Below are 13,540 nucleotides of genomic sequence, written 5' to 3'. Positions count from 1 at the left end.
GCTGGCAGTCCAAAGTAAGAAAAGATCATACTGAAGAAGAAGAAAGATCTTCTCAGAAAACTATTTAATTGGGGCAACTTACCATCAAGATCTTCCATTCTTAGGAGTGTTGGCTTCTCTTCTATATTGCCCTTATGCTGAGACCTCTAGGTAGCAACAGGAGCAGCTCATGAGAATCTGGAATGTTGATCAGTACAACATAGCTCTGACTCCACGTGCTTATCTGAAGCAGAAAAGAAATGGAAGCCAGAAATGAGGATATCTCTGTATCTTAATGCTATCATCAGTGAGCCTAGGGGATGGTGGTACACACCTTTGTTTCCTCAATTCACAGCTCTGACCATTCAACTACATCCACTACCCTTGGGTCACAGATCGTCACAAAGAACAATTTTTCAGAAGGTAATAGTATCTCGTTGTGCTTCAGAGTGCCCCTCTCTGGACCTTCTCAAGGACTACCGGAGGGGCATGAAATCCAGTGAAGCCTCTGCTTGATCCCTGCCATCAACTCCCTCAGTCAGTCAGTGCCCTTTGTTCCTAGCTAGGTAAGCATACTGTGTAAGTATACTTACTGGTTTTACATAGGGTCAGCCAAGAGAAGGAGTAGAAGACTTCAGCTGAGAATAGGATGCTCCTCTGCAAATCTGAGTCCACTGTCACCAGCCCAACTAAAAGGGCAGTTCCCCTGTGGCCACGAGCTGCATCAGGCCAAGATCTGTGTCAGCACCTGTGTGTCCATTATCCACCCTGTCAGAGTGTGTGCCCCTGTCCTGGCCACCAAGCAAGCCAGGTGTGGCACCCCCTACTAGCACAGCCCTCCGAGGCTTCTATCTGGCTCTTACCCGTACTGTTGCTCCTTCCCCTCCTGCATGCAATGCTGCACAGACTGATGGTACAGTAACAGAGCTTCTGATGCCACCTTTGCTCTGTAAATGGAAATAACAGGTAGAGGCTGGGGCGTTTGCGTTTATCTAGAATGCATGGATAGGACACATGGGATTACCCAGGACACAGCTGGAAGATTTCTTCACCTCAGACAGCTTCTGATGTCACCCTTTCAGAAAGGTGAGGGGAGTGGTAGGAAGCTTATTTGCTCAGCCACTGTTTAAAATAAAAACCAAACAAAAAACCCCACAACCTACTAACCCAAAACCCCTTTATAAAAAGGAATTGTTCAAATTACTCTTTTCTCAAAGCCTAAGTATACTTTCAATAGCAGCAGTCACATTTCAAGTATATTCCTCTCATGGCTATTCACTAAAATAACCAAAAATAAAACTCAAGTATTCCTTTTCAGGACAGGCAATATCAAAGACACCATTTGAGATGTGTTTAATGTCCATTTAATTGCATGCACAAGTTAGAATAATATTCATTTTGAAAAGAAAAAGAAATCTTGAGTTCTTCTCACATCAGTACAAGCATTCAATATTCTTATTGCCTCATGCATTGAGGTTTTCTGCAATAAGAATACAATGAAGCTATCAGTAAAAGATAAGAACATAACGAATAGTATTAGGCTTGTAAAACTTTAATTTTAAACTCTGAAAATTATTTTTCCCAACCCACTTAAATACAGGAAAGCTAAAACACAATCCTAACTGACAGAAAATAGGTTGTAGTTCAGAGAGTTCCCTTCTGAGTAAAACAATGGAGTAACAATGTATCCAACTACGCTGCCTATATATCAAATTTCTCTTCACAGATATTGTGTCCGTGTTCTTCATAATCTTCTCTGGTTACTACCATGTCTTCAAAATCATCATTTTCAGAAATGAGCTTCCCTCCTTCCCAAGAATAAGTAATAGGGCTGAAAAATGAACAAAGTTACTGTTACTCATCTGTAAGTTCATTTTAAATAGAAGTTTGCAGTGATGATTTCCAAGACTTTTATTTAGCCATACCTATTTAAAAATACATTTTTGATTGCTAAATCAAACCATACAGCTCTAGACAAGTTATGAGACAAAGTTTGAAATTTTAGCAGGGCTAACTGACTTTGGTCTTTATAAAAAGCAAGTGCCTCTTTGGAGGCAGGTATGAAGAGGGCAGGAAATGGAAATGTCTTTGGTATTTACTTTGCACAGATAATGATTCTTTAATAATATTTAAAAATACTTTTTAATAATACTTTAAAAAAGTAGATTTTTTTTGTACTTTCAAGATATACTTGTTTTGCCTCAACTGTATACTCTCTCTCTACAAAGATGTGACCCCTTCCAATCTCTGAAGTGGCTACGTTAATAATGACACAGCAGCATTCAGATACTGAAAATTCTTGTAAGTAAAAGACTAAACTCTGATCTTGCATACTTAGTATCCACTTAATGACAATACAGTCTTATTTATCTGTTTACAATAAAAAGACTGATCCTGAAAACACCTACTTGTGCTTAAACTTTATTAGCCAAAGTACAGGGCAAGCACGTGGTCTCTAATTTATTTGGTTTGTCTGTAAATACACTTATTTAAAACATTCTCCCTGTACAATTTTGGTTCACTTAATATTTAAATTAACCCCCTTACCACAAAAGAAATCCTACTTTATAGTTTGTTCTGCTAGAAGGACAAAGCTCGTTCTGTACAGTTTAGAACTTACTTTTCAGGAAGAACAACAGAAACATCATAATCAGTTGGAGTAAGACATCGAACTTCAGAATAAACCCTATCTCTGAAGCCTGGAAAAAGGGTGTTTCCCCCAGTGAGAACTATGTTCTTGAAGAAATGAGGCTGCATTTCTGTAAAATAAATAAGTAAATCTGTAGTTAGAGACTGAATATATATTTAAAGATTAAAGTATTTTTCCCAATTTGAAGAAAAGGGGAAGTCGAGGGCGCGGCTCACGGGTGCTGGGCGACGGTTCCGGAGTAACGACACAATCCCAATATGAGTATAGAAGTTCTCCCTTTAATGATTACACGTACAGGATATATATAGACTCTAAGCAGAGAGCACGCTGATCACGCACCAAAGCCCGCATTTCCATTGGTAAAGCCTTGCTGTCCACGCGTACTAGTAGCATATATGATTGGTCTATATATTTAGATACACAGAGCCATGAGCACCCCCTCCCCTTTTCCTGTTTCTCTTATCTGTTTGTTACAACTGCCAAGTCCTTGTTTTGTTGCATTTTTGCAGTGTTCAAGGAGAGTCCAAGGTGACTCGCTCTGGGCCTAACTCTTGCTCAAAGCTTGGATTGCTCAGACTGCTCAGTGGCATGAAATCATGCCCCTTCTCACTTAACCAAGCCTCCACACCAATTTTGTTATGAATTGGAACAGAAGAAAGAAATATGCATAGAAGAATTTTATGATCATCTAATGATCACATCAGTTAAGCAGTTTTATTGAGAAATACATGGAAGTGAGCAGTCAGCCTCTGTTCTTTGTGATTTTTAGTATTTGGCTTCAATAACTACTGTTTTCTTATATTGTCTATTAAATTTTATGTCTGCCAACACAATTCCCCTTTCAAAAGGATTTTAAATAATACAATTTTTTCAAGAGTACAGAATAGCCTCAATGATGCCGTACTTCTGTGGTATCATAAAAACCTATGAAAGTCTTTTTTGTAGTAATAACATTAATTACATGTACATAATCTACAAAATGAAAGCTTTAGTATTACTTCTGAAAAACACAGCAGCCAGAAAGGTTTTATACTTTGATGCTTAAATTACTGACTTTGGTAAGTTTAATTTTTCTCATCAGTTTGATTTTTCTCTTCTTCCAGTGAAGAAAGATATTTTAAAACACAACTAAAACTAATTTCAAGTATTTTCCATCATCGGCGTCAAAGACAGACAGGTCACATGAGAAAAGGATGTTAAGAAGAATTAAGTCTACAGTGATTAACTGAAACAAGAGTAGAAACCAAACAATGAAACGCCACAAAACTGTGTTTGCCTAGGAGAGAATCTTGTAGACAATCAGTTCTAGGGTGTGTGACACACACCAGAAGACAGAACAGTTCACAACAACTTAGTAACTGGCATATTGAGAGTACTAGCTTCTTAAGATACTTTAGATGCTTAAAAAAAGACCAAAACACAACCAAAAAACAAAAACAACAAAAAAACCTCAAAACAACAACAACCCCCACCCACTTTTCAAAATACTTTTAGGTTATACCTTCAGGTAAATTCTGAATAGAATAAACAATGGCTTCAGGAATTCCCATCTCTTGAATACCAATATCCGAAGGATGGAAGAGTATTTCTGGAACTGCAAATCTTTCATTTGTTAGACGAAGTATTTGTTCGCCAGTCTTGTATTTTCCACTTAGCACCATCTCTTCCCTTGGCTAAATTAAAGACATGAATATTAGCCACTGCTTAAGAAAAGAAATTACATCCTAGAGTATTCAGCTAATCTTTTTAATGTACTGCAGAGGTAGGCAGTATATCCTATGTTAAGTTGTATTATCAACAAATCTTTTAAGAGTAATACATACTCTGGTATGAAATCTGAAGTGGCTTTGCTCTTATCAGCTGCAGTTTTGCCTGAAGCAAAATAAAATAGGTATGCACGAGAGAGGACTTAAAATATTGGGACTGCTTTTGAAACTATGGCCAACTCAGTAAATGAGAGAGATAAAATTGTTAAATTGTCTTCATTCGTATGAAGACTTTTCAGGCTCCTCTATAACATGACTTTGAACTTTCTACCTATTAGGGTATTTAAATGAAATTCAGAGAGACTTACAAAAAAGTAACAAAGCAAAGAAAACATTTTCCAACTTTAAGAAAAACCCCCAATATTTATATGGTTAGGTTGTATGAATGACAGAGCACAAGCATAGAAAGCTACAAGTATTAAACAATAAAACATAAAATGCTATGCTGGAAAAATAGTATTTAATTTTCATCTCAACTTCCTAAGGAAAACTTTACCACTTAATGCATAGCACAGAAAGAAGTTACAATACAGCATTAGAAAAAAGAAAGTCTTTTTAACCTCTCTACTACACTTGTGCAGTGGAACAGTCCAAAAAATACTTAAAAAAACATGCTATCATTACCTTACAAAATCCTTTTTTGATTGTGCTGAAGTCTGGCAAAACATAATCTACCATGACAGTATTTTCCTCTCCTTTCAATCTGAAAGAGAAGAATGTAAAATACAACAGAATAAAGAACAAGTTCTAAATGCCAACTGTTAAATACTGACAAGACTTCCTTTTACTTAACTGGAAAATTTTCTAATTAAGAGTATAGTTTTATTTGTTTGTACAAATAGATTATTCAGAAGTACCAACTTTTACATTTAGTACCATTGTATACGTACTTAGCAATGTCCATGTCCTTGTAAAAGTCTTGAGAAACATAACACACATCTTCTTTCACTTGATTAATTACATGTGTTTCATCCATAACATGTAGCTGCCTGTGAAAAACAAAAAAACACAGAAGTTTGAGAATAATTAAGTCTTAGCATTACCTGTTCAGTTTTCCACTGGAGATGAGCAACCATAGTTTTCAAATCGTAGAAAGCTACTGTCTCAATATCTAAAACTTGTATTCAATTTACAAAAGCATTCCTGGCCTACTGGAGTTTGATATTTTCCTATTTCACAGTTCAATAAATACAAACTACCTGCATTTGTCCAATGTCTTCATAACAAGTATAGCCATAATCCTGCAATTAGTTCTACTAGCAAAGATCTTTGCCTAGGTAAAGTTTCAAGCTAAAGGATCCTAATGAAAAGTTGATCCTATTGGATTTTATTTGTGGTATGGATAGAATCAATTAGCAAACGGACCGATGATCTACTGAGACATCTCAGAAAATATGTAAGGATTTGTGTAACTGCGAATACACAGGTAACCTCCGCAACTTCAAAAGTGCTGGCACTTTAAAAACTAACAGCCTAATTCTTCAAAGAGCTTAAGCTCATTTTAATTCATCTTGAGTTTAAACTCAAGATGGCAGCTAGCAGATTATAATAGACAAAAATTGCCTTCTCCTTTAAACAGCATTTCATCTAAAATTCACAGAAACAGTAAGAACATCCGCACAAACTTCTAGCTCATTTCATACTAGGTCTCAAGATGATGATTAGCATGCTTTACCTGTAAGAGATTATCTCCTTCAGATGGTTGGTTAAGAGTTTTCCTCCAACATTAATCCTACAGAAAAGGAGTAACACAAGGAATTCTGTCATCATTAACTTCAGGTATAGCAAACAATTCTAGAAAACATATACTGCACTTTACCTGATGATTGCCTCTTTCTTCTTTTTACTTCTACAATAAGGTACAATGTGTGTAAAAGAGTATCCACTATCCACAATGATACAACACAGCTCAGATGGATTATCCCGGAAATACCTGTGCGCACTAAGAGCTCCAGCTGAAATACAGAAAACTTCATTCAATTTTTGTATGAATATACACTTTTAGAATTTACATTGATGTGGAAGTATACTTGCTTCATATTTTAGATGCCTTTGACAGACTTCCAAGACCTCAATACATAATAGTACACCCAACACATGAATTAATTTTGACAGGGTATAAAATTAAGTATTGTATATGCCCTCATTTATTCTTTTTCAAGAATTCCAGCCCATGTTCAGTTTCCTCTCCTGAAGTCCAAGCAGACTGGTCACACCACAACTTATCAAACCTATCTAAAGGTGTACCCTATGTCCCACTATCTGTCAGAAGGGTTGTGATGTTATTTACACATTCCCTGTAAGACACAATATATTTCATGACTGTAATGCTGCATTTTATTTGCTAATACAGAACAAAACCAAACAAAAAAACACCACCACAACCCTTCCGAAAAAAGGAAAGCTATCAAAGTCTTCACGCAAATCTTTGGTAGACTTTCTCAAATGCTATCCTGTTTCACAGAATCACAGAATCACAGAATGTTAGGGATTGGAAGGGACCTCGAAAGATCATCTAGTCCAATTCCCCTGCTGGAGCAGGATTGCCTAGACCATATCACACAGGAACGCGTCCAGGTGGGTTTTGAATGTCTCCAGAGAAGGAGACTCCACAACTTCTCTGGGCAGCCTGTTCCAGTGTTCGGTCACCCTCACCGTAAAGAAGTTTTTCCTCATATTTATGTGGAACCTCCTGTGTTCCAGCTTGCACCCATTGCCCCTTGTCCTGTCAAGGGATGTCACTGAGAAGAGCCTGGCTCCATCCTCATGACACTTGCCCTTTACATATTTATAAACATTAATGAGGTCACCCCTCAGTCTCCTCTAAGCTAAAGAGACCCAGCTCCCTCAGCCTCTCCTCATAAGGGAGATGTTCCACTCCCTTAATCATCTTCGTGGCTCTGCGCTGGACTCTCTCTAGCAGTTCCCTGTCCTTCTTGAACTGAGGGGCCCAGAACTGGACACAATATTCCAGATGCAGCCTCACCAGGGCAGAGTAGAGGGGGAGGAGAACCTCTCTCGACCTGATGACCACACCCCTTCTAATACACCCCAGGATGCCATTGGCCTTCTTGGCCACAAGGGCACACTGCTGGCTCATGGTCATCCTGCTGTCCACTAGGACCCCCAGGTCCCTTTCCCCTACGCTGCTCTCCAACAGGTCTGTCCCCAACTTGTACTCATACATGGGGTTGTTCTTGCCCAGATGCAGGACTCTACACTTGCCCTTGTTATATTTCATTAAATTTCTCCCCGCCCAACTCTCCAGGGTCTCTCTGAATGGCTGCGCAGCCTTCCGGTGTGTCAGCCGCTCCTCCCAGTTTTGTCTCATCAGCGAACTTGCTGACAGTGCACTCTATTCCCTCATCCAAGTCATTCATGAATATATTGAATAGTACTGGTCCCAGTACCGACCCTTGAGGGACTCCGCTAGACACAGGCCTCCAACTGGACTCTGTCCCATTGATCACCACCCTCTGGCTTCTTTCCTTCAGCCAGTTCACAATCCACCTCACTACCCGATCATCCAGACCACACTTCCTCAGTTTAGCTGCGAGGATGCTGTGGGAGACCGTGTCAAACGCGTTACTGAAATCGAGATAGACCACATCCACAGCTTTCCCATCATCTATGCACCGGGTTATGTCCTCATAAAAGGCTATCAAGTTGGTTTCAAAATCCATCTGTTATCTCTGTCATCCTGACTCTCCTCAGATCTCCTCTAAGTTTATACCATGACACTCTTAAGAAAGTAATAGAAGAGTATAGCTGGAATTTCTAAAAAAAAAATAAATTTAATCCAGTTAGAGTACATATAGTAGCATATTACTCAAGAGCCAGGAAGGAAATTAATTCCTTTACTATTTTTATATATACATGTGTGTGCATATGCATTTGTCCAAAATATATAAATGTGAACCAGGAGACAGACTCACCATTTACTCTAAGAACTGCTTGAAATTGATATTCTTCAAACAGGATTTCATTCATGGACTCTTGTATTGAACTGAAGTTAAAATAAGGTTCAGTAATAATAATATTGGTATCTACAAAATCCACCTATGAAAAATACATCAAGATTGTCAGTACACAAAACTTAGAAATTAATACTCTGTTACCATATTTTGCAGCAGTTGAAGATCATGTAAATCTGAAGACATGATTACCACTTGCCGTATCTGTTTCCAGAAGCTACGTTTAGAAAGCCTTAGTTTTTTCATAGACTTCATGAGCAGTGATACAACTTTATCAAATTAATGGGTGAAAACATAATAGAAGGGAACACCTTCATACATATTCTGCTCCTGTTGCCATCCTTACAAATTGTAATCCAACATTTTAAAGAGATACCCGTAAAGGAACACCACAATACTAACGTAAGATACTTTACACTAATCCTGTCAACTACAGAAAGGTAAGTCTCTTTAACAGCTCAGCACTTGCCTCACAAAATTACTTATCTAATAACCAAAGCTGAAGTCCTGCGCAAAGCAGAATCAATAATAAAACTCCCAGTGACCTCTAATGAGGCCAGCAAAAGATTCTGAACTTTCCGCATTTACTGATAATCTCAAACTCCTTTAGAAAGGACTTCAGAGGGTTACTTCAATCATAACTGGATATGGCCCTAAACGTATTGCCAGCTGTTACCTCTCTGTAGTCTTCACTCATAAAAAGAATTAAAAACAAATTCTCCTTGAAACCATGACTAAATTGAATCTAGTTCCAAAACTAAAATGAAAGCTAAGTATCAAAAGCCAGCACTGTATATTTTTATGTACGGAGACTAAGATATTTTAAGGTGTTATATTCATTCTCAGGACCATTCTGCCTCCTAGGTGTTACAAAAAAAAAAACAACTTTCGAAGTATATAACAATATATTTTTTTAAAGAGAAATTAAATGGGAAGGCTTACTACACTTCTTGTGCTAAATCCAGTTTGTGCGATAAGTAAGAAAAATTAAGTATCAGATACTCATATTTTATACATTCAACTTACTCATAGGCAGGAAATGGTTAGCCAAAGATGGTTACTTAATGTGTATGTCTTTTGGCCTACTGACCTAGCTTATCACTCTCTTTTACATCAACAATCTGTTGATCTCTAAATCACATTGTATCTGTCTATCATCATTTTTTACGAACATGAACTCTCAATTATATTGACGTGAATTTCTTAACATATGTGAACTGAACTCAGTATGAATACACACAAGACTGAAAAATTTAAATGTTTTTTAAATTCCTTCACCAGAGCTCAAAGTAAAACTTTTCTTCAGCTTGCAAAAAACTAAATCCCCATGATTTCTAATTGAAGGCACTTTCAAAGAGAACAGTAAGCTCACCAATTCTATTTGATGTACTTACGTTAATTCCATTAGTCAGTATTTAACCTACACAAAATCCGTAATTAAAAAGGCTCTTACTTGATACATTTCTTTTCCAAAAAGATAATCCCAAACCTGTCTCTGGACATCCCAGTTCACCAAGTAACCCTGCAGAAATTTAGAAAAAAAAATACACTGTTTAGAAAATAAAATCATACTTAAATGTCAAGTGATTGATAGACCGGTAATAAAAAGAAATTTGAGAGTAAAAATGTCTAAATTCACATTTCTACGCTAAGGAGTAAATGTTACATAGGATAAAGAATGTTGCAAATATTGCCCATCAATATGTTAATTACTACACTACAAAAACAATGTAAATTGTGTTTCCTATATAAATTATTCTCTTTGATAGAAGCCTATTAGCCTGACCTCGGTGCTGGGGAAGGTTATGGAGCAGATCATCTTGAGTGCCATCACGTGGCACATACAGGACAACCAGGTGATCAGGCCCAGTCAGCATCGGTTTATGAAAGCTTCACTAACCTGACCTCCTTCTATGACAAGGTGACACGCTTACTGGATGAGGGAAAGGCTGTGGATGTTGTCTACCTGGACTTTAGTAAAGCCTTTGACACCATTTCCCACAGCATTCTACTGGAGAAACTGACTGCTTCTGGCTTGGATGGGCATACTCTTCACTGGGTAAAAAACTGGCTGGATGGCTGGACCCAAAGAGTTGTGGTGTTCCCCAGGGCTCAGTATTGGGGCCAGTTCTGTTCAGTATCTTTATCAATGATCTGGATGAGGGGATCGAGCGCACCCTCAGTAAGTTCGCAGACAACACCAAGTTGGGTGGGAGTGTTGATCTCCTTGAGGGTAGGAAGGCTCTGCAGAGGGATCTCGACAGACTGGATTGATGGGCCAAGGCCAACAAGGCCAAGTGTTGGGTCCTGCACTTGGGGCACAACACCCCCGTGCACTGCTACAGGCTTGGGGAAGAGTGGCTGGAAAGCTGACTGGTGGAAAAGGACCTGGGGGTATTGGTCAACAGCCGGCTGAGTATGAGCCAGCAGTGTGCCCAGGTAGCCAAGGCAGCCACCAGCATCTTGACTTGTATCAGAAACAGTGTGGACAGCAGGACTAGGGAAGCGATCGTCCTTCTGTACTTGGCACTGGTGAGGCCGCACCTCAAACACTGTGTTCGGTTTTGGGCCCCTTACTACAAGAAAGACGTTAAGGTGCTGGAGTGTGCTCAAAGAAGGGTAATGAAGCTGGTGAAGGGTCTGGAGACAAGTGTTATGAGGAGCGGCTGAGAGAACTGGGGTTGTTTAGGCTGGAGAAAAGGAGGTTGAGGGGAGACCTTATTGCTCTCTGCGACTACCTGAAAAGAGCTTGTAATGAGGCAGGTGTTAAGTCTCTTCTCCCAAGCAGCAAGCAATGGGACAAGAGGAAACGACCTCTGGTTGCACCAGGGGAGGTTTAGATCGGGTATCATGAAAAGTTACTTCACCAAAAGGGTTGTCAAACATTGGAACAGGCTGCCCAGGGAAGTGGTGGAGTCACCATCCCTGGACGTATTTACAAGAGGTGTAGCCGAGGTGCTTAGGGACAGAGCTTCGGGGTGGACTTGGCAGTGTTAGCTTTATGGTTGGACTCAAAGGGACTTAAGGGTATTTTCCAACCTAAATGATTCTATGATTCTATGATTGGTAAACTTCACACTGCTGAGCCTGACACTTGTATGATACTACATATGACCCTGCAGTTGGGGCATATTGTATGAAAAGTATTCTTTAAAACACCAATTTACATTCGGCTCTAATGTTAAACTCAGGAGATCTTACTTACTTTCTGAAAAGGGAGGATATAAAAAAGACCAGAGGGATCTTTAATTTCATCCAGTTGATTTGCCGTAAAGGTTTTCAAGCGTGCAGTCTTTGATCTGAACTGACAGTTGGGAATAACGCTGGAAAAGATCGGGAAGTTTCCTATATATCATGATACGAGACACAACCACTGTCTTCACAGTACTTTGATGAGTAGTATACTTTCAATAATATTTTTGCTGTTGTGTTTTGGTTTTAATCAACTTATCGGAGCGAGTTACGAGGGAAATCTCTAACTTCTGACCCCTCCAGCCCAGATGCGGCACCTTTAGGAAAAACACAACCACCCTCCCTCCACGCTGCACTAAGCTACCCCCGCCCCGCCGCCAGCACAACAGAAGGGGCGCCGGGGGCTCCTCCAGCACCGCCACCCCCGGGACCAAACCCCCAGCACCAGCAGTGGGGGACGCCAGTCCCGCCGGGTCGGTCGGCGCGCGCCGCAGGGGCGGAGCCCGGCACCAGCCGCAGGGGCGGGACCAGGCCGGGCCTCTCCGCGGCGAGCGTAGGCGCGCGGGCGGCCCTCTCGCCGGTGAGGGGCTGCGGAAGAAGCGGGGCGGCCTCCCGTGCGCCCAGGCGCCGGCGGGGAGCGGCGGTAGGGCAGGCGCGCCGAGACGGTGCTGGCGGAGCGATAAGGGGACGCCCGCCCCCTCCCGGGCCCTCACCTGACGTTCGCGTGGCTGTAGCCGATCTTGGCGTTGTAGGCGCCGTTATCCAGCACCAGTGTCGCCATGTTCCCCACGGCGCCACGGCCGCCGCCGTCCCAGTATTGATCCGCCACCGCCGTGGATCTCTATCGTTACCATAGAGTGGAGGTGCAGCGCGCGCGCGCGGCCTGACGGGACGCGGGAGTGCCGCGGGAACCGCCTCCGGCACCGCGCCCGCCTCCGCCGCGAGACGCCCGCCGCTCACGTGGTGCCGGTGACGCTGGAGAGGCTGCGGAGGCTATTGGTCAGGCGTGACCCGGAAGCTCTCGCCAAAAAGACGGGCGGGAGAGGCGACACGGAGTTACCTCGCCGAAAGGCAGCTTCGGCGCCGGTCCCTGGGGGTGCAGTGCGCCTGCGTGGGCAGCCCTTCTGCGGGCCGGGGGCCGCGCCGCCAGCGAGCGGCTCCGGGCGGCGGGAAGGGGCGGCCGCCGGTCAGCCCCAGGCCTGCGGGGGCGGTAGCAACCGTTGGGGAGGGGGCAGCGGATCGCCCCCTCCCGGCAGGGGCACAGCGGTCACGGGGCCGTTAGCGCGAGAGCCCGCGGGGGACGCGAGCCCTTCTCCGTGTATGTGAAGTGACAGAGCCCCGGTGCTGAGGGCGGGCCTCGCCCGCAGGCGGGCCGCGGGTCGCGCCGCGGACGTCCCTGGCAGCTGAGCGCAGCGGGGAGCAGCGCGATGAATGAACGTGGGTTCGCCTGAGAACCGGAAAAGCAACACGGGTCTTTCCTCTGTAAGGATGTTATAAAACTGAAAGGCAGAAGGCCTTTTAAATGCCACCATCAGTATTTTACTGTTGCTCTAAGCGTGCTGTAATTAACACTCCATAATTATAAATAGTATAACCCCCAGTGCTATTGGTATTTGCTGTCACTGACCAGCTGTTCTATTTAAGTCTGTATTGAATACCACACAGCTTTATAGAATCACAGAACCATAGAACAGCCCAGGCTGGAAGGGACCTTGAAAGACCATCTGGTCCAGCCTTCTGTGGGAAAGGGAGCCAAGATGAGGTAATCTAGCACCCTGTCCAACTGCATCTTGAAAACCTCCAGCAACAGGGACTCCACCACATCGCTGGGGAAGTTATTTCAGTGATTGATTGTTTTCACTATAAAAAAATTCCTTATACTAAGATGAAACATCTCCCAGTGCCACTTGTATCTGTTACCCCTAGTCTTCTCCTTGGGAAGAGCTTCCATCCTCCTTGTAGCCACCCTTTAAGTACTG

The 13,540-nt window shown here is 42.0% G+C and overlaps 1 protein-coding gene across 1 annotated transcript; it reads right to left on the bottom strand.

The window, feature by feature from the left end:
* Window positions 1-1,327: 1,327 nt before the first annotated feature.
* Window positions 1,328-12,514, bottom strand: ACTR6 (actin related protein 6). The gene is made up of 11 exons (XM_068401428.1): window positions 12,275-12,514; window positions 11,575-11,692; window positions 9,823-9,891; window positions 8,331-8,454; window positions 6,215-6,350; window positions 6,071-6,127; window positions 5,286-5,384; window positions 5,020-5,098; window positions 4,131-4,302; window positions 2,600-2,738; window positions 1,328-1,810 (listed from the first exon to the last, which is right to left on the bottom strand). The coding sequence occupies exons 1-11, from the start codon at window positions 12,340-12,342 to the stop codon at window positions 1,681-1,683; spliced, it is 1,191 nt and encodes a 396-aa protein (XP_068257529.1). The 5' UTR covers window positions 12,343-12,514; the 3' UTR covers window positions 1,328-1,680.
* Between the last annotated feature and the right edge of the window lie 1,026 nt (window positions 12,515-13,540).

This window comes from Nyctibius grandis, chromosome 5 (assembly GCF_013368605.1).
Source record: "Nyctibius grandis isolate bNycGra1 chromosome 5, bNycGra1.pri, whole genome shotgun sequence".
Classification (NCBI taxonomy): Eukaryota; Metazoa; Chordata; class Aves; order Nyctibiiformes; family Nyctibiidae; genus Nyctibius; species Nyctibius grandis.
Note: the sequence above shows the minus strand (reverse complement) of the source record. Positions and strands in the feature narration are given on the sequence as shown.

Coding starts and splice junctions, on each gene's coding strand:
- ACTR6 (XM_068401428.1), bottom strand. CDS start 12,342: ATGGCGACACTGGTGCTGGATAACGGCGCCTACAACGCCAAGATCGGC. Junction 11,693..12,274: donor TACAGCCACGCGAACGTCAG/GTGAGGGCCCGG, acceptor GATCTTTTCCAG/CGTTATTCCCAACTGTCAGT. Junction 5,099..5,285: donor AAGGACATGGACATTGCTAA/GTACGTATACAA, acceptor CTTCTCTTTCAG/ATTGAAAGGAGAGGAAAATA.